The sequence below is a fragment of the Baudoinia panamericana genome (assembly GCF_000338955.1).
Source record: "Baudoinia panamericana UAMH 10762 unplaced genomic scaffold BAUCOscaffold_1, whole genome shotgun sequence".
Lineage (NCBI taxonomy): Eukaryota > Fungi > Ascomycota > Dothideomycetes > Mycosphaerellales > Teratosphaeriaceae > Baudoinia > Baudoinia panamericana.
In genome coordinates this window covers 386,184-405,473 of record NW_006911257.1, presented here as the reverse complement: position 1 = coordinate 405,473, position 19,290 = coordinate 386,184, and the positions used below count along the sequence as shown (strand labels likewise).

General features: G+C 55.6%; 9 protein-coding genes across 9 annotated transcripts; 6 read left to right on the top strand and 3 right to left on the bottom strand.

The window, feature by feature from the left end:
• Nucleotides 1–4: 4 nt before the first annotated feature.
• On the bottom strand, nucleotides 5–3,082 carry BAUCODRAFT_28876 (uncharacterized protein). The gene is made up of 2 exons (XM_007673524.1): nucleotides 1,167–3,082; nucleotides 5–1,111 (listed from the first exon to the last, which is right to left on the bottom strand). The coding sequence occupies exons 1-2, from the start codon at nucleotides 2,625–2,627 to the stop codon at nucleotides 305–307; spliced, it is 2,268 nt and encodes a 755-aa protein (XP_007671714.1). The 5' UTR covers nucleotides 2,628–3,082; the 3' UTR covers nucleotides 5–304.
• Nucleotides 3,083–3,320: 238 nt separating this feature from the next.
• On the top strand, nucleotides 3,321–4,963 carry BAUCODRAFT_28875 (uncharacterized protein). Its single transcript, XM_007673523.1, has one exon. The coding sequence runs from the start codon at nucleotides 3,372–3,374 to the stop codon at nucleotides 4,638–4,640; it is 1,269 nt and encodes a 422-aa protein (XP_007671713.1). The 5' UTR covers nucleotides 3,321–3,371; the 3' UTR covers nucleotides 4,641–4,963.
• Nucleotides 4,964–5,050: 87 nt separating this feature from the next.
• Nucleotides 5,051–8,480, top strand: BAUCODRAFT_28874 (uncharacterized protein). The gene is made up of 2 exons (XM_007673522.1): nucleotides 5,051–7,747; nucleotides 7,802–8,480. The coding sequence occupies exons 1-2, from the start codon at nucleotides 5,208–5,210 to the stop codon at nucleotides 8,085–8,087; spliced, it is 2,826 nt and encodes a 941-aa protein (XP_007671712.1). The 5' UTR covers nucleotides 5,051–5,207; the 3' UTR covers nucleotides 8,088–8,480.
• A 461-nt stretch (nucleotides 8,481–8,941) lies between these two features.
• BAUCODRAFT_118288 (uncharacterized protein) lies at nucleotides 8,942–10,498 on the top strand (the record flags this gene model as incomplete). Its single annotated transcript, XM_007673521.1, has 4 exons — nucleotides 8,942–9,032; nucleotides 9,114–9,838; nucleotides 9,913–9,936; nucleotides 9,989–10,498. 4 exons carry the CDS (start codon nucleotides 8,942–8,944, stop codon nucleotides 10,496–10,498), a joined length of 1,350 nt encoding a protein of 449 aa, XP_007671711.1.
• Nucleotides 10,499–11,031: 533 nt separating this feature from the next.
• On the bottom strand, nucleotides 11,032–11,945 carry BAUCODRAFT_144184 (uncharacterized protein; the record flags this gene model as incomplete). The annotated part of the gene is made up of 3 exons (XM_007673520.1): nucleotides 11,032–11,124; nucleotides 11,176–11,266; nucleotides 11,332–11,945. 3 exons carry the CDS (start codon nucleotides 11,943–11,945, stop codon nucleotides 11,032–11,034), a joined length of 798 nt encoding a protein of 265 aa, XP_007671710.1.
• Nucleotides 11,946–12,238: 293 nt separating this feature from the next.
• BAUCODRAFT_172568 (uncharacterized protein) lies at nucleotides 12,239–14,296 on the bottom strand. The gene has a single exon (XM_007673519.1). It carries the CDS (start codon nucleotides 14,279–14,281, stop codon nucleotides 12,521–12,523), a length of 1,761 nt encoding a protein of 586 aa, XP_007671709.1. The 5' UTR covers nucleotides 14,282–14,296; the 3' UTR covers nucleotides 12,239–12,520.
• Nucleotides 14,297–14,922: 626 nt separating this feature from the next.
• On the top strand, nucleotides 14,923–15,774 carry BAUCODRAFT_172174 (uncharacterized protein). The gene has a single exon (XM_007673518.1). The coding sequence runs from the start codon at nucleotides 15,341–15,343 to the stop codon at nucleotides 15,596–15,598; it is 258 nt and encodes an 85-aa protein (XP_007671708.1). The 5' UTR covers nucleotides 14,923–15,340; the 3' UTR covers nucleotides 15,599–15,774.
• A 76-nt stretch (nucleotides 15,775–15,850) lies between these two features.
• Nucleotides 15,851–16,309, top strand: BAUCODRAFT_28871 (uncharacterized protein). Its single transcript, XM_007673517.1, has 2 exons — nucleotides 15,851–15,881; nucleotides 15,931–16,309. Exon 2 carries the CDS (start codon nucleotides 15,952–15,954, stop codon nucleotides 16,297–16,299), a length of 348 nt encoding a protein of 115 aa, XP_007671707.1. The 5' UTR covers nucleotides 15,851–15,881; nucleotides 15,931–15,951; the 3' UTR covers nucleotides 16,300–16,309.
• A 32-nt stretch (nucleotides 16,310–16,341) lies between these two features.
• Nucleotides 16,342–19,287, top strand: BAUCODRAFT_28870 (uncharacterized protein). Its single transcript, XM_007673516.1, has one exon. It carries the CDS (start codon nucleotides 16,632–16,634, stop codon nucleotides 19,179–19,181), a length of 2,550 nt encoding a protein of 849 aa, XP_007671706.1. The 5' UTR covers nucleotides 16,342–16,631; the 3' UTR covers nucleotides 19,182–19,287.
• Nucleotides 19,288–19,290: the final 3 nt, after the last annotated feature.

Below are 19,290 nucleotides of genomic sequence, written 5' to 3'. Positions count from 1 at the left end.
GTAAACCGAGTTGAATTGGATATCGTCGCTAGCATAACTCATTAAACCGCTCTGAACGCTCGTAGAGCTGCCCATCTCCCTTTGTCAAGAAACGCCAAGTGACCCACCATATCTTAGCCGGCCGCAAGGTTCACGCGTCGCCAGCAATGACAGGAATAAACGCCCAGTGTTTGCATCCCACCGCAAGCGAGATAAATCGTCGCGAATCGCATCAAACCACTCTCCCCGCCCACAGCGAGTCTAGCAAGTCAAGTAAGTCCGTGCTTGCACCCAGGTATAAACGGCAGCGAAACGAAGCATCGCTCTAATCCCCCATCATCTCGCTCCCCTCCCCAAACGCCTCATCCCCCTCATCAACATCATCCAACATCGTCGCGCCCATCATACTCGTAACATGCTGGGCCGCCACAACACCCTGACCCGTGTGGGCCGCCACTGGCGAGTTGAAAAACATCGGCGGCAGACTCCCCCAATGGCCGTGAAGGCCCGACGTAGATGCTGGCGCGCTCTGACTGAGATGCGCAGCCGAGGCTGACGATGATGGACCGCCGAAAGCTTGCGATACGTGGCTGGAGTGATGATCATGGTGGTGGTGGTGGTGGTGCAGAGGCGGCCAAGGAGGGTAGTGCGAGCCGGGGAAGAGCATGCCAGATGCGCTTGATCCCGCGGCGCCCATGAGAGGCGGACCGCCCATGATGGGCGTGGCGCCGGGACGGTGGTCACCATGCACGTCGAGGGCGATGACGGGCGTGTTACTACCATCGCTATCCGCGCCCGTGCCATCGCCGTCGATCCCGTCGCCTGCGTCGCCGCCGTACACGTCGATGACGTCGACGTCTTCACCCTCGCCCGCCATGCTGGGTGTCATGCTATCGTTGTCGCCTCGGCTCGCGAGTGCGTTCAAGGCGTGGTTCTTCTCCTGGTTGAGGTATTCGCGCAGCCGGCCCACGCCGCTGCCGGAGAAGACGCAGAATAGTTCCCGCTGATGGTCGTTAAACTCCGGCGGTGCTTCGCGGCAGAAGATCAGTAACTCGTCGCGCAGGAAGGCTTGCACACCGGTCAAAGAAAGGTGTGTGAGCTTCGGGCAGTTGTTGAGCAAGACATAGATGCCCTGCGAGCCTTGTTAGCGGAGTGCGGCATACATGCCAAAAGCGGCCCTAACTTACGTCCAGAGTGAGCAGCGTGCAATAGCTCAGATGCACACGCTCCAACACGCTCCCACTGGGTCCATTCGTGCGTTTGCCGTTCCTCACCTCTCCCATCGCAAGCGCATGGATGCTCAAATCCGTGATCCCCGCGCACTTCACTAGACCGATGCGCTTCAGCTTCGGCAAACCCGCCAACTTCGTGATACTGTGGTCCGTGAGGTTGCTGCAGCACGCCAGGTCGATGTAGCGGATGCGATTGCATGACTTCGCAAGCGCCTCCACGCTGAAGTCTGTTATGCGCTGGCAGTGGCCGAGGTGAATGTAGTGCAGATTCTTGCCAAGCTTCGCGATGGCGAGCACAGCGCGATCGGTAATGTGGCGGCACTTGGCGAGAATGAGGTTGCGCAGCCGCGGGCACGTCTCAATTATTCTTTCGACACCCTTGTCACCGAGCTCGCTGCAGTCTGTTAGATCCAGTATCCGGAGTGCCTCAAGAGTAGTAGGGTTGTCGGGGTTGCTTGGGATGTCTAAGAATGCGCGGTCGTTGATGCGCATGCAGTGTGCGAGTCTGACCTCTCTGAGATGCTGACAGGAGGTCAACAAGGCAGTGATTGCGGGACTCTCAATGTTGTGCAGCGCGTGAAGATCGATCTCCAATAGATGTGTACTATGTGCTGCGACGGTCATGAGAGCGGTGTCGGTAAGCTGTGCGCACCCATTGAACTTCAACCGCTTGACGTGCCGGCAGCTTTTCGCAACCTGCGCAATCGAGGCGTCTGTGAGCTTTTTGCAACCAGTTACGTTGAGTCCTTGCAAGCGTAGGCAATGATCTGCCACAGTCATCATAGTCCTGTCCGTGAGCTGATCCAGCCCGGTCACGTCCAAAGCTAGCAGACTCCTGTTGCCTTCGACCAGCGGTTGGATGGAGATGTCCGTCAACTTGCTGCAATTGGTCAAGGTCAAACGCTCGACTCGCTTGCAGTCCACCATGCCGATGAGACAACCATCACTGACTTGCGAGGCTAACGTCGACATATTCAACCTCTTCACCAGGTCTTGGTACGCGAAGAACTTGTCCGCCTTCCGTATCGACCGCACCACCGACTGAATGCAGTCCCACTTGTTCATCGCCGGCCTGTGCCACAGCAACCCTACACTATTCCGAGCCCACTCCTTGCTTACCAGCATACATGACATGAGGTCACTGCTCGCGCTCAGGCGTGCGAAGATGCTGATGAGCAGCTCCGCCGGCAGCCTTGCGACGGGCGACACACGACATCGCTCTTCATACGCCTGACGCGCGGCGGCATCGTGCGAGTCGTCCGAAGCCATCTCGACGCCGAGGGAAGAAGCCGAGTCGTTGGCCTGCAGCATGAAGGAGTCATTGTCGTCGTCGTCCGGGTCCCGCTCAGGCGAGGTCGAGGAGGAGGATGTGCTGGACACGCTTTCCGCGCGTTGGAGGCGGCGTGATCGCGACATTGTATTGATCTCGCTGCCGCCGCGTTTGGAGGATGTGGAGGTAGACTACTAAGCGGGAGAAGCTGGCAGTGAGCGGTCGAGGCTGCCACAGCCCTGTACTGGTGATTCGCGCAAGTTCACTGTTTGTTGCTTAACTACGCCGACGTGTGTTCGTTCGCGGAAGATTGTGTGAACGTTATGCGACGCCCCCTTGCAACCTTAATACCGCCCTCACACCCAGCGGAGGTATCGGTATCGCGAAGAAGGTTCCAACGGTGCGCTTTCCCTCGTGCCTGCCCGCTTGCCTGCCAAACAAACTCTATCTTACCGCTGAGTGGTCTCGTTGTAGCTATTGCTGACTGTCCATGTATTCCCAAGTTGGTCGACTCAGGGTGTGGGTGGGATCGAATAGAGTATTGTTCCTTAGGCTGGTACATGTGTGTCTGTTTGTCTGGACTTCGGTAGGTGGTGGCCTGCGTCACGGAGGAGAGTTTGGGCGGGCTTAGCAAACAGTTGCGTGGGGCCCAGTCGGCGTAAACGAGCTCGAGGACTCCGATGCTTTCACGTGACCCCGGATCCTTCGGTAGAGTGTAAGCTAAGCTACTTTGGACTGCCTCGTCATGCTTTATCGGGAGTGGCTGAGCAGCAGCGCTTGTTGCGTGGATGAACAAAGCTGCTGCCTCCAACACCATCTCTCCTCTGCCACCTCCACTTCATCTTCTCCTTACATCCACTTTCCAGTCCCTTCTCACAGACATCGTCGCCATGTCTGCCATCGTCCACCATGTCGTCCGCCGTGGCGTTGAAGCCGCACATCGCCACTTCACCCAGCCAAGCCACGAGCAAATGGCGCAGCTACAGCACGATGCCGAACTGTACGAGCAAACGGGCCAGGAAGTCTCTCCGATGGAGTTTCTCCCGGTCGTCATCACGGTCATTGTGACCCTCCTCCTGATCGCATCGATCCGCTACACCGTCGGCGAGGTCATGGCCAGCCTCGCCATGATCGAGTCTCCCTCTTCCACCGCCATCATCGAGCCGAAGCCGCCAGCGTACTCCGACGAACAGCCTCCAGCCTATGCCGAAGAGGCAGATGCACCGTTGGAGAAGAAGCCGCTCGACGAGGACGTGGACGTCGAGGTCACCGTCATTAGCCACAAGCCCATCACAAGCAAGATCACCAACACCATCGGCTTGCTCCAGCGCGTCGGCGGCTTTTCAGCACGATGGAGAGGTCTGGGACTTAGCATCTTCTACCACTTCCTCCACGCTGCTCTTTCGAACTTCCTGGCCGCGATGTTCGGCGGCTTCGCTGCCCACATCCCCGCCTACATCATCGTCTCCATCGGCCTTATGCGCGTCCACATGGTCTGGACGCACACGATGATCTCTGGCCCTACTACGAAGTCCTGGTGGCAACGCGTTGTGCCTCGTAAGCAATGCAGGGTCCTCTTCCTGCCGACTCTGTGCTTGGCTGTGGCGCAACAGGCAACCTTCCTCCTCCCAGTCGCTGTTGCCTTTGTACTCCTCCCGCGCGACTTCGATCATGCGGCTGCCATGCACCAGATGAAGCATGGCGAGTGTGGGGAGAACATTTCTTTGGCGCTCCGCTTCCTCGCGGTCCCGGCTACCGCTCTCTTCGTCGCTGTTGCAGTCCTGCTCCCCGCCGCTGCCACCCTGACACGCATTGAAGCCACCCTCCTGCCGGAAGACCAGGAGACCATCGTTCCCTTCGACAAGCAAGCCATCATCGGCGACATTGACATGACTGTCTGTGGCAGCAGCCGTGTGCTGTTCGTCCAGGCCTGGAGATCGTTCGATCGCTCTGCTCGTCTGCGGGTGATCAAGCTCTACGCGAAGATGGTGCTCGCCCAAGCGACTGTCGCTGTCATCGGCCTGCACTTGATGGTCGCTGAGCTCTACCTCATGGGCGGCGAGCGTCTCGTCATCTTCTTCAAGAGCGCGGCGGCCCAAGTCAAGCTGATGGCTATTGAGGCACACCAGCAGGCCGTGGAGGCTTCGGTGTCGCAGTAGAACTGCGAGTGTTAATGTGATTGCTTCCTGGCCTGGCTCTATCTGGCTACGGTATTCAATCTACGATCGACTACACTCGTCATACGGACAGTTGGACTTTGGATTACGTGGGAGGGCGATGGATTTTGATATCATAAGTTCTGCAGCTTGAGGCTGAGCTGGAAAGAGTACCAATATGTCAAGATGGAGTTGCGGCGTCTTCTGAGCTTGAGCGTGGGGGTTGCTAGCTTGTGTCTACCATGTATCATTAACTCCATTGTAATACAATACTATACCCCAGAACACTACTCATTAGGCACATCCAAGATTCAATCACAAATTCCTTCCCAATAACTCCATGCTTTCAGTGCAAAGTGTCTCAAGTGCATGTGACAGCGCGAGCAAGACCGTGGCACTAAGATCGGGTAGTGCCGCACAAGCGTCCCCTGGCGTTGCTTAAGCACATGATGTAAACACTCGTGAGTCTCAATCCCCGATCACCTCCACTTGGATTCTTTAGAGCACGACTCTGTGGTACAGCGTGCGAGGGCAAGTGGAGAGACCTCCCACCTCCTCACGCTCGCCGCCATGTCCACCGCCAACACCATCAAAGTCGTCGCCCGCTTCCGCCCCCAGAACAAAATCGAAGTGGCCGCCGGCAGCGAACAAGTCGTCGACTTCACCAGCGATGACAGCTGCACCATCACCTCGCGCGAGAATACGGGCGCCTTCACCTTCGACCGTGTCTTCCCCACCAACACCGCCCAGCACGACGTCTTCGACTACTCCATCCGCAGCACTGTCGACGATGTCTTGGCCGGCTACAATGGCACCGTCTTCGCCTACGGGCAGACGGGTTCCGGCAAGACGTATACCATGATGGGCGCGGACATCGGGGATGAGGCGTCCAAGGGGATTATCCCACGGATTGTGGAGCAGATCTTCAGCAGCATTTTGCGTAGCGATGATAGTCTGGAGTTCACCGTCAGGGTGAGCTATATGGAGATTTATATGGAGAAGATCCGCGACCTGCTGCAGCCGCAGAATGACAACTTGCCGATACATGAGGATCAGAAGAAGGGGGTGTATGTGAAGGGGTTGACGGAGGTGTATCTGGGGTCGGTGGAGGAGGTGTATCGTGTGCTCCAGATCGGCGGGCAGTCGCGAGTCGTTGCTGCGACGAACATGAATCAGGAATCGTCACGGTCGCATTCGATCTTCGTCATTGAGATTGCGCAGAAGAACACCGAGACCGGTTCGATGCGATCCGGTCGATTGTACTTGGTTGATCTGGCTGGTTCGGAAAAGGTTGGCAAGACTGGCGCCTCCGGGCAGACACTGGAGGAAGCGAAGAAGATCAATAAGTCTTTATCCGCTCTTGGCATGGTCATCAATGCTCTGTCGGATGGCAAGAGCTCTCACATCCCTTACCGCGACAGCAAGCTCACTCGCATTTTGCAAGAATCTCTCGGCGGTAACTCACGGACAACGCTCATTATCAATTGCTCGCCTAGCAGTTACAACGACGCCGAAACAATGTCAACGTTGCGTTTTGGCGAACGCGCTAAGACTATCAAGCAGAAGGCGAAAATTAATGAGGAGCTTTCGCCCGCGCAGCTCAAGGCTCTGCTCAAGAAGGCGCAATCGCAGGTCACCTCATTCGAATCGTATGTCCAATCTTTGGAGGGCGAGGTTGGCAATTGGCGTAAGGGTGAGCAAGTACCAAGAGAACAGTGGACGCCGGCCATGAAGGATATAAGTCGCGCAGTTGCGCAAGCGCCGCCCAGACCTGCTACGCCCAGCAGCAGACTGAAGGCCGGACAGGACAATGCTGGTACGCCGAGACCAGAAAGCAGACTTGAGCTGGAGCGAGCAGGCACGCCGAGCTTGGCGATGGAGAAGGACGAGAAGGAAGAGTTCCTGAGGCGGGAGAACGAGCTTCAGGATCAGTTGGCCGAGAAGGAGAGCAGTCTGGCCGCTGCCGAGCAGGCCTTGCAGCAAGCCAGAGCGGAGCTTCAGGATCTGCGAGAAAGTCAGACGGCCACAGTGCGCACAAACGAGCAGTTGCAGGGCGAGACCGAGGGTCTCCGGATGCAGGTTGAGAAGATCAACTTTGAGACGAAGGAGGCCAGCATTACTATGGACTCGCTCAAAGAGGCTAATGCGGAGCTGACGGCGGAGCTGGATGATGTGAAGCATCAGCTTCTCGACGCCAAGATGTCCGCTAAAGAGTCTTCCGCGCAGCTCGACGAGAAGGAGCGGCTCAAGAAAGAGCGCATGGCGCAAATGATGGCTGGCTTTGATCTCGGCGACGGGCTCATAAGCCCATATGAAGCGCATATGCGCAGTACGCTGCAGCAGGTCGACAGTCTGCTGGAGATCGCAGATAGCGGTGATGCCATTGCGCCGGATGAGTTACATCTGCTGAAGGAGCGTTTGGTGGAAGTACAAGGCTTTGTGCGGCAATCCGAGATCAACGGTGGCGTGAACGAGCATGGAAGCGGAGCGGACACTGCGATGCTGGAGCAAAAGCTGGCTCAAGCGCAGCAGGACTACCAAGCCGTGCTCGAGCGAAATCTTTCCGAAGCCGACACGGAAGAGCTGAAACGGAAACTCTACGATTCCCTCGCCGCACACCACGCCGCCCAACCCGACGGCTCAGACCTCGGCGCCGCACTGACACGGCAACAGGAAGAGAATGCCCGTCTACGCAGCGAGCTCGAAGCCCTGCGCAAACGAGCCATCAACGGCACTTCACCAAACGGCTCACACACTCTCAGCAAACAGCTCACAGACTTTGACACGATCAAGAAATCGCTCATGCGCGACCTGCAGAACCGCTGCGAGCGCGTCGTCGAGCTCGAGATCAGCCTCGATAGCACGCGGGAACAGTACAACAGCATCCTGCGCAGCTCGAACAGCAAGCAGCAGGCGAAGAAACTCGCGTTCCTGGAGCGGAATCTGGAACAGCTTACGCTTGTGCAACGGCAGTTGGTGGAGCAGAACGCGCAGTTGAAGAAGGAAGTGGCGATTGCGGAGCGCAAGTTGGTAGCGCGCGGCGAGCGGATACGCGGGTTGGAGGCATTGGTGGCGGAGAGTCAGGAGAAGTTGATGGTGGCGAATCATAAGTACGCACGCTCGCCGTTTCTGCGCACGTTCAGTAATGCTGACTGTGAACTTAGATTTGAAAGCCAGCTCATGGCCGTCAAAGAACGGCTCGAAGCGGCCAAGTCCGGCTCGACACGCGGTCTAACCAATGCCAACACGGCAGGCATTAATGGGTCCTTCGCGGGCGGGAATCAATTCGGTCGCATTGCGAAGCCGCTGCGTGGAGGCGGTGGCGGTACGGAGGCGCCCATGGTGCCGACGTTCGCGGGCTTGCAGGCGCAACAGCACGCTGGAATGATGCCGCCCGAGGGAAATCCGGGTGGGAAGAGGGGCAGTTGGTTCTTTAATCAGCGGACTTGAAGTGCGGTCGGTGCGCTTATGACGATGGGGGCCGTGAGGAGGGGGACTGGTGTGGTTGGGAATGCTGGATGCCCCTTACGATACCCCTGTATATTGGCATTGGACGTTCCTCGACGGCTGGGTAACGCGGTTTGGCTGATTCGTATCGGATCGTACCTAGCAGTAGCGTTCTGGCTCCCTTGGACTTAGAAGCGTATTTTGCGCTTGGGAAGGTTTTGAATGTCCGCCAATGTTCCCTGCGGCGCTTTTTGATACCCAAGGCCTCCCGTATGCAGAGAGCCATGATTATTGCTAGGGAGAGTACGTGTTTTGTACAGCCGTTAGCCTCTGAACCGCTGCCACCTATGAGAGCGGGGGACCAAATCACAAGCCGACTTTTCAATGGAGCCGCTATTCCCGGCCACACAAACGCTCCTTGAGTCCTCGGACACCAAACGTGAGGGACATTGTTGTCGAGCCTGAATCCTACGGACTCTGAGAGAAGCTCAACCACATTGATCGTAAGTCTCAGTCTGCTCTAGCTACCCGATGTGTTGCGACAAGACGCGGGCGATGATGGTCAAGTTGATGAGTGCTCTTCGAAGCTTCTGCCATGGAGACTCGGCACGAGGTAGCCGTCAAACTGCGGTCATGCAGTTGCCCGCGCCGCTACTGCAACACTGGCTCTTTGATCAACCTTCATCAGGTCGGCCAGCGCGTCCGAAGACGGTGAGCATTACGCCGATGTAGAAGGGCGCACCTGCCCAAGTGTTTCTTCCATTATGCAACCTTGGTAGTACTTTCCGCTACTCTACTTTCTTTTCAATTCCCTATTCTGGGTTTAGGACCACTTGACTTGCTGGTTCTTTCCCACAATGTCCAAGGAAAAGGAAGCGCAGGCCGAGAATATGGTTCACAGTGACTGCAGTATCTCGTCTCGAGATGAGGTGGACGACATCGAGCGAAGTTCCGCCCACGAAGCGGAAGATCTTGAGCACAGCACCGAGAAAGCAGCTCCCCGGGTATCGCTGGAACTCAAACGAACAGTGAGCCGAGCCAGCAATGTATTGGAGAGAACCTTCACCACCTGCAGTATCGTCGACCCGGGACCACCGCCTGACGGCGGCGTCAGGGCGTGGACGATGGTCGCCTGCGGCTGGCTTGTCATTTTCACCACTTGGGGCTGGGTTAATTCATATGGAACCTTTCAAACATACTACTCGATTACCCTGCAAGAGTCACCATCAACCATATCCTGGATCGGGACCGTGCAGAATTGGTTGACCTTCTTCATCGGCGCTTTGAGCGGCAGATTACTGGATGCTGGCCTCTATATCCCTACTGTCATCGTAGGATCCGTTTTGCAGCTACTCGGCATGTTTCTAATGAGCATCTCGACCAAATTCTGGCATCTTATGCTCACACAAGGTCTGCTCACTGGCCTAGGTGGCGGCATCTTCTTCACGCCGTCATTGGGTCTGGTGGCTACGTACTTCTCCAGTAGACGATCGTTTGCTATCGGCATAGCGACGACCGGCAATGCGGTCGGCGGTATGATCTACCCTATCATCGTAAGGGAATTGCTTCCCAAGATCGGCTTCGCCTGGACTACTCGCGTGCTTGGCTTCCTGAATCTTGGTCTTCTGGCCGTCGTGTTGGCGTTCATGCGTCCGCGGCTTCCACCACGGCAATCCGGACCGATCATCGACTGGGCGGCGTGGCTCGATCCAGTTTACGCTTGCTTCGTCGCTGGCCTGTTTTTCATTATCTGGGTAAGCAGAGCATTGGATACGTTCCATCGTGATGGAGTGGAATACGGCTGACCCATTCATCCATTGATCCGTAGGCGATTTACTACACTTTCTACTTTGTAAGTTGGTCGGCCTCACTTTCTACACACTTTCCACTTACCTCCTATGTAGCTCGCATCGTACGGCGTCCAGAAGGTTGGGCTTGATTTCGCCTCCTCAGCATCTCTGATCATCATTGTCAACGGTGTTGGCGTACCGGCACGAGTAATACCGCCTTACTTCGCAGATAAAGTGGGACAGCTCAACATGGTGGTCCCGACCGTCCTCTTCCTGACTATCGTAGCATACTGCTGGCTTGCAGTGGAGAACGTAGCGGGCCTCTATGTCTTCACCATGTTTTATGGTCTCATCAGCGCCGCAATGCAATGTCTGGTTCCTTCCACGGTTGCGAGCATCACGCCGGATTTGAATATGGTCGGCACAAGGCTTGGCATGGCGTTCAGCTCGCTATCATTTGCGGCGTTGACCGGCCCACCGATAGGTGGTGCGCTGCAGAGCGCTATGCATGGTAGCTACACAGGTGCATCGATATGGGCGGCAACGTCGACGCTAATAGCGTTTGTCCTGCTGGGTGCAGCAAGAGTGAATAAAGTAGGGTGGCAGCTGAGGAAGAAGGCATGAAGGACGAACGGAAAGCATTTCTGTGTGGGTTAGCGCGGCGTATGGGAGGTTAAAGTCTGAAAGATACGCTGTTGCGGCGCCGAGTAGCTGATGCTGCTGGGCATTATATTGGGGTTGCGTTAATGCTTCTCTTGCTAGCGACAAGCAGCGCGGACTTCACTCGCTGCGTATGCGGACCGACGGAGCACTGGAATGATGCGTTCAACGAACTCTCAATGCAGCATCAATGAAGTGACCATTGCCGGCTTCTTCCGCTTCTCTCCATATGAAAGTAGTGTTTCACTGCTACTGCTCACCGTGTCGGACACAGTCGAATAACAAGTGATTCCGGGTTGGCATCGCTATATGAGTCGATGCGGTCTGCAGGTACCTGTGAAGAGCTTCGTGTAGGGTCCCATGGAGTGTATACTAATTGCATCGCGTTTCTGGCATGCGTCTCTGACATGCGTCTCTGGCATGCCTTTCCTCCGCGATGTGCACCGGCGAGAGAGTGGCCATCGGCCAAGCAGGCACGGGCAGCAGACCTCCTGGTCTCACGCATCGTCCTTGCGCATTGCCAAACTGATCTGGGCGGCGAGGAAGGCAATAACAGTAACGAGGGTAATGATACTCCACGTGACTGCAAGCTACCCTGAAAGTCAGCTGATCTGCTCCGCTTGATCACGTTTCTGATGTACCTTTGCGTTGTTGTCCCACCATCCTTCTTCAACAGTTTTGTAGGGACCAAACTGTGTGGAACTCCATATAAGTATGCACATGCCGACAAGCCTACAATCCCAGCGGCATAACCATTAGCGACAGCACGAAAGCCGCAGGGGCCTTCGATCACGCACAGAGCAGCCACACTTAGCGTCAAGAACATTATGCTAGCCTGCCATCCATAGACCTGGAATCGTCTTGGTTTGATTCGCAGTACGCCTTCCTCGTCCCGCTTGCGGCAACCCATGTAGTGACGGATAGTCTTCATCGCATCCTTGTGGCCGGATAGTCGGTGCAGTCGGATAGACTGCTGCGCTGCCGTAAGCACGGCGAACAGCGAGAACACAATCCCAGCATACCAGCATGTCCGAACCGGCCACGGAGCCTCCTCGCCGTTCGGCAGAACAGTGGGCCAAGAGCCGGTGCTGGTCATGCAGCCCGCAAGTAGCGCGCCGACGATACCAATGAAGTTGAGCTCCTGCAGCTTGTGATCTCGCCATTGCCGGGTCAGTTGGTCTCGCTCGTCTACGGACTCTGCCGTAAGCAGGAGTCTAATCGAGTCGTATGTGGTCCCGGTGGGAGCGATCAGGCCACCGCGAAACATTGTCAGAAACGCGCCAAAGCCGCTGCCTTCGTCCGGGTAGTTGCAGTCCTCACCGTCGACTGGTTCGGGAAGGGCATGTTTCGTCGGCCTGGGACTCAAAGACTTCACGAGTCCGCCATTGTCGTTGTTGGCGGTGGACGCCATTGGTATTGTCATGAAGCGATCAAGCAAGACGATTGGACCCGGACTTGAGGGCACGTGGAGTGTGGTTAGAGGATGTTCGCAATTACAGTGCTCCGGCCATGCATCGTTGCATCATGCAAAGGCTTGGTGTCTCCAGACTGTGATCAGTTTCAGCAGGTTTTGACTTTGCAGGCGCAGCCGCTATGCACCAGCGCTCTCGGCGTTATTGTGTTGGCGAATACTCCCAAGTCCGCCGGACGTGCGACCACACGGCAGCATCAGCGGCGTGGCTAAATTTGAGATTAGGGAAGAGGTAGTGCTTATGATCCTGTAGGCAGCGCGCAGGTTGCAAGGTGCCGTATTGTTGGAACAAACTCAATCGTGGAACATGCGGGGATGAACGAAGTCAAATACAACCACAACTCTGCAGCCTACGAGACACTATCGGCGGCGATGGGACGCTCGTAGGCATGATATGCTGCTGGGTCGTACGCGCCCTGGATGAACATTCCGAGCTAGAGAGATACAAAGCGATAACGCGGAAATACTTGCGTAGGTTCGCAACTTCGGCTGTATGCAGAATTTCTAACGCAGCGTCACCCGTTGAGGAGTTCGAGGATGAGGTGTGGTATGCTCTCTATTCCTTCTTTGTTGATAGCAGAGACAGGAACAGCGTGCAGTTTTCTGCGCCAAGCATTCTTCGCAGGATTGGGGTGCGCTTCCTCGCCGGCTTGGACGCTTGCAATATAGCTTTGCAGACGCTCAAAGTTGTGCTGCGTCTCCGCTAAGTCCGCTTTCGTAGCCACAACAAACCATGGCTTGCTGCTGATGGGTGGCAGGGACAGTGGAGGGAGCTTGCGGCCAGCTGGAGGATCGAGCACCATGTTCTCGTCAGCATCGCCTGCAAACTGAGTGTGCGGCTCGGGATCGAAACCTGGTGAAATGCTGCTCTCGAAGGGCCTAAATGTGACCATCCCTTCTTCATCCGGCTGCGTTCGTTGCGTGTCGGCATTGAGCTCACGCTCGCGCATCTGCTCATACTCCCCAACCTCCTTCCAAAGAGCCTTCAATGCATCGACCGCATCACCAGCCGAAAGGTCAATGACAAAGGCTAGTAGAGCTGCACGCTCAACGTGTCGTAGAAAGCCGAGCCCGAGCCCTCGATCTAGATGGGCGTCCTCAATCAAGCCAGGAATGTCTGCAATGGTGAAACTCCTGCGAGCCTCTGACGATCTGCCCTTCGTGTCAATGCTCGGTCTTCCTTGGTTATTGTCTAGTACCACCGTCCCGACGCTAGGTGCGAGAGTGGTGAAAGCCCAATCACCCACTCGCGTCCTGCTTCGCGTCAAAGCACGCAGGAGCGTACTCTTTCCCGCATTGGGCAAGCCAACCAGGCCGACATCCGCCAGAAGCTTCAGCTCGAGTTGAAAATGGATCCGCGTGGCGTCTTCGCCCTTTGTAGCATACTTCGGGCGAGTGACGGACTTTGTCACAAAGTGCGGATTGCCAAGTCCTCCCATAGCTCCTGCAGCCAGTAGCATAGGGTGATTCATCGGCTTGTCCAGGTCGAGACGTATGGGAGCCTGGGGCTCGGTGGCAACTAAATTATTGCGGCGAGGGCGTGGTAATGCAGGAAAGGAAGCGGAGGTGAAGTTCTTAGGCAGCGTGCCAGGGTAGAGTAACCATCGGTCTCTACGCCACTTTTTGCTCTGATCAGTGCCTTCAACACTCCCATCGTCATCCTCCGAGTCCCGTCCGAAGCCTTTGGACTGCACAGCCTCATCCTCAGCCAGAGGATCATGCCTGGTAAGCTCCCTAACGATGGTACCCACCGGCACGACCAAGAGAACATCTTCGCCTCTCGCACCTCCCTTTAAGCTGCCCTGTCCGTTCTTGCCGCGCCCTGCTTTCAAAGCGCCTCGCCTTGCCAGCTTATGCAGACTCGTTTCGCCCCTGACAGCTTGTATGTACACATTGCCCCCCGTCCCGCCATCACCCCCGTTTGGGGGACCATTTGCGATGTACTTCTCTCGCAGGAACGAAATGCAACCGTGCCCTCCAGCTCCAGCGGACACGGTCAGGGAGCAAGCATCGACGAAGGGTTGCGAGCTGTAATTGTGCGGGGACGGATCAAGATGGTCGTATTGCGCGACATCGATACTGTCATTACTCGATAACTCTGACCGTGCCGCTGTGACGGTGCTGGAGCATCGTCTACTAAGAGCCACATGCCGTCTCCGGCGCTGCGGTTCATTGCAGGTTAAACCCCTTGTTACCCATGCAGCATCGAGGCAAGGGTAGAGGAAGGGCGTCAGGCTCCCGCACAGCAGCTTCAATGTTGCAGTAGATGTATTCATGATCAGACACAGCAGACAGTGGATGATTTGTGCTGCTGTGGTACGGCTACACCTTCGTCATTGGTGTACGAAGCGGCAGCACTAATGGCTGTACCCCTATGCTAATTTCACTTTCGCCTTCCCACTTCTGTAGCAGATTCTCCCTACGAGCTTGCATGTTCTGCAGCATGGAGCTGTCGCACCGATCATTTCAAGTTGTCCTTCACTTGTCTTGCCTTACATAAAAGATACTAAGCGAGAGGAGGCGGTCCGGTGAAACGCAGCAATGCACTCAACCTGCTGGTATCGAACGGACGCTGGCATAACTACCCGTGCAAACTGTAGACAATGTCTCTGGCCGGTCTAAACCGATAAAGTGGACCATAAACCCTTACATGCTCGGTCTTCCACGCAGAGGCATTCGTCCTAAGGCATGAAAGGCGAAACGATTTGCAGATAAGTCGCCCTTCGTGTAGTGCTTGTCACTTGCCAGATCGCTTTCTAAACTGCTCGCGTGTCTTACACTTTATGCGAAGGACGGACTCTGGACTAACCATGCGTTCGAGTACCAGCCACTTGGTACGCAAGCTTTCTCACAGTATCGTCAAACATGTGCCACTACGAAAATCCAAGTGGATAGTGGTAGCACATCAAACGGCGGAGTCAACCGTCACAGTGTATTTGTAAGCTAGCCAAATAACAAGCAGCATAGCAGCATCTGTCCTAAGTAAATTGGAGTCCGCACCTTCACCTGTGCAATATCATACCTGTAGGCTGTGAAGGCTCGAACGCCCCGCCGAATCTACGCTATTGGAACCTCACGATAAAAAGCCTCATGATACGCATCGTTACCTCCATTCTGTACTGGATCAATGTCTCGGCCGGTTAAGCGTCGTGTCTGGTCCGCAATGTTTGCTGCGCCGGCGTTTCCCGTCTATACTTTGTCTTAGTTGGACGAACAAGTCCTCATCTCGACATGGTCGCTGTCGGGTGCGGTTGTCTTGCTCGGTTTGACTTGGGTTAGGAGCCTTGTCTCGCTGTGTACCGATCTCTACCGGACACCAGTGGCTCTATGCTGGGATGGCGCTTGTGATGGTTACGTACGCGAGATATTGTTTGTCTGTGGCTGTGAATCTAACCAGCAGGCACATGTACGATACGTTGGGTATGCGTCCAAGGCTGGCGCCTCGAGGCTGTCTGGTAGCGCTGCGAATATCTTATCCGCTACTGATGTCCTGGTCTGGAGCGAGCAGCAAGAAGCAAAACCACTGCGCAGGGCGTCATGCTGGCCCCGAGAGTCTTAGAGACACGATCGGCAAAGTGCTACTTTGGATGTAGTACCTATGCGAAAATTCGAATGCTTCCCTAGTAGCCTACAATGATCGGACCGTGCGGCATGATCAACGTTGACCAAGAAGTAGAGCTTCTTCGTTTCCGGTGACCGAGTGTAATCTGCAGGTCGATAACGGTCGCCGTTGGACCAAACAATCTTATTACAATGTTCTGATACTCTCGGCTCCTCGGCGTGGCTTCGGCTATTTTGGTGCTCAAACCAAGAGTGGCATTTTGCCTTCTGTAAGCGTTATCAAGCCCACATTCTTCTCAGCTTCATCAGCAGCGTGTACGTTTCCTAAACGCAACTTCCAAGGAATGCGACTAAATAAGCAAAGGTATGTCGACTGTGGCATATAATGGCGGCAAAACCTGGAACACCAAGCATCGCCGTCTCGGAAGATCTCGTGCTTCTCTTGCGCCATCACTCTGCAGGATGCGCTGCCGGTGCGCTAATCTTACCAGCGCGAGAGTGCCCCCAAGCTTGGCTTTTGACTTCACTCCTGTCTCCCAAGAATAGCGCTCCCTTTCTCATGGGCGTTGACACTATGCCTACTTTCCGCAACCCGGTGGAAGGGCACAATTCACATTGCAAACGGTGCGCTGATCGCTATCATCAGCCTTCGTACTCCGCAATACGCTATGCTGTTCACGTTCAATGCATCCAATCCCTTCCAACATCGGCATGTGCACTCAACCCAGACTAATCTTCAAGGCGGTTAGTATACATTCGTTTTCTGTCGCTTTTGGCGACGATCCGATTGCCTTGCAGTGACGAGTGGGTGGAGCCGCGGTATGACCGTACTGTAGCATGTGGTTGCTCCGCAGTCTGTGATGAGGGCACAACGGGCATGCACCAAAGTCTAACGTGTAAGCACTGAGACTGTTTACTCTCTTTGTATACTCTGCGTTCTTTCCTTCAGTTCTTTAAGCCAAGCCATCATTATGGCGCCGTCTGTGCGATCATCTTAAGCCTGCTATTCTACAGCACCGGTTCCGCAGTGACAGAAGATTCGACCTTCGAAGATTCCTTGCCGCCATGAGGAATAGCAGCGTTGAACACCTTGCCGCCATCTCGCCGATGTCCGAAAAAGCGTCATTTCATTGGTCGCCCGGGACTTCACCATGCATGACGCCGGAGCTTGAGAAGAAAGCATGGATCGCTCCGGCTGGGAGCATTCTGTCTAAAGAGGTTGTGGAAGAAGTCAAGAGCTTACGGCCAACGACACCGGAAACGGAGAAGAAAGTCTGGAAGACCTCTATCGTCTCGCCCGCTTCACCGAACCCAGAGTCTGATAAGGAGCCCGAAGTCCGGGAGACCGAAAAGATGACCTCGCAAGCAGCGGCTATTCCATATGTCCCGCCCATACCTCCCATACCCTCATACCAGCAGGAGGACGCATGGCGACGGCGGTCGTCCAGACGCCAGTCGTATACGTCCCAAATGACGTTCGGAACGGCCACTGTTGAGTCTCAGACACGACCTACTAGCGAAGTTCCTCTGCTGCAGGGAACGAGGGCTCGGCAGAGTGGCAAGCATGCGTACGGCACCTCGAGCCCCCTCACCGCCTTACCAGCCAATCCATCAAACTTCGAACGGCTCACGGGCCGCAGAACGGGCTACGGTGACCAGTTAACGTATGAATTGGCCGGAACGCCATGGGAACTGGACGAACTGAACCCTCGAAAGTGGTCTCGCCGGAAGCGATGGGCGCAGACGGCTACTGCCGGTGCCGTAAGCTTCTCGATCATGTTTGCGTCGACGACCATTGCATCTGCAAGCATGGAACTTGCGAAGGAAGACCACACGTCCTTAGGAAGTGTTTCCCTGTCCGTTGGATTCTTCGTTTTCAGTCTCGCTTTCGGCCCGCAGATCAGCAGAGCCTGCGGCATGGCGCTCACTCAGCGGATCACATACCTAGTGTCCATGTCAATATTCGCTTTGTTCACACTTGTGGCAGGATTGGCCAGAAACTTCGGCGGCAGTGTTGTGTGCCGCTTGCTGGCTGGTTTAGCCGCATCGCCTGCCCTAGCCTTGGGAGACACAGTCCTGCTTCACCTCTGGGCGCCGAACGAACGGAGTTTGCCATTCATGTTCTACAACGCATCGCTCTTGCTTGGTCCATGCTTTGGTGTGGTTCTAGGCGGATACTTGGCGTGGACAGAGGGTGCGGCATGGACGCAGTATATTGTCCTGTTCGCATTCATTGCGTGCCTAATTCCAATGGCCCTCCTTTCGGAAACATCAAAAGCTGGCATCTTGCTGCAGACGAGAGGCGTCGCACAACCTCAGCAAGGACTCAACACCCAACCGAGCGCGGACCAGGGTCTGTTTGCATCCTTGCAACTATTGCTCTCAGACGTACCGTTCGCACTCTTATGCGTTCAGGCTGGGCTCAGCTTTGCCATCTTGTACGCGGGCTTCGTTGCTTTCCCTTCAGCGTTCTTCCGAGCCTACGGTTTCGTGCATGGCACTCAAGGCGTCACTTTCATGAGCATGATCATTGGCTTGGTTGTGGGAATCTGCGCACTCACCATCTATCACACTTCCTTCTACGTGCCGCGGGTAGAGCACTGGCAAGCAATCAGGGCCGCAGAACTGGAGAAAGCGCGTCGTTGCTCAACATCTCAAAGCAGTCGCGCCACATACGCAAGCAAGAAAAGTACTGCGAGCACTGTGAGCAACTTCTCGCGACGTAACTTGAGACTCACGGCGGACAGCAGGAGCAGTGCAGCGGTCTCGATCGGGCGCGCCAGCACGAGCACTGCCCCCATAGTGACACAAAGGCCACCACTGCCAAACTCGATTGAAGAACAGAGGAACATCATGCTCTCCATCGCAGCGGCGAACTACCTCAACAGCCTCGAGGCGAACGCCAAGCGAAAAATCCTACCTGAGCGCGTCCTACTGATACTGAACATGAACCCAGCATACGGCGACCTCTGCAAAGCGTTGGAGGGTTACCACGTCCGCTTCGATCATGTTCAGCTGGCGAAAGTGCTCGTTGATGCCCTGCCAGTGCGGCCCACAACCAGGGATGGCCCAGACGGCGTCGCGGAGACACAACGGATAACGGAGCCACGCGTGGCACTTCTAAGATCGAAAAGCCTGCATCGTGCAGCTGCGGCAGCGGTTCTAGATACGCCAGCTCCGCCTATACCACCCATACCGCAGTCGGTCGTCTCGACATCCATACATGTTTCGCCCCCACCTGCGGAATGGCGACTCTTCATGGCGCTGCCTGCTTCCATACTGACACCAGTATCGTTGTTGCTGTTCGGCTGGACTACTACGCCGGGTGTCCACTGGGGTGCCCCCTGCTTCGCCATGGCAGTGTTCGCCTGCTCGCTGCTGTTGACGTTCGTATCAACGCAGCAATATCTCACAGATCGCTTCGGAGACACGAACGGCGTGAGTGCATTGGAGTCCAGCATATCCACGAGATATCTGCTGAGCTTCGTGTTCGTTCTGTTCGCCCTGCCAATGTACGGGGCTATCGGAGCAGGCTGGGCAACCACTTTCTTTGCGTTCCTCACTATAGCAGCAGGCGTCGTACCCTGGCTAATCGTATTCACTCGATGGGCGTGAGGGTAACATCCATTCTAGCGTTGGCGTCGCAAGGCATGAGGTGTTGATGGTGGGATACTTACATGATGGGCAGGAGGGTTGGGATAACATGAGATGCTTATACCCCATT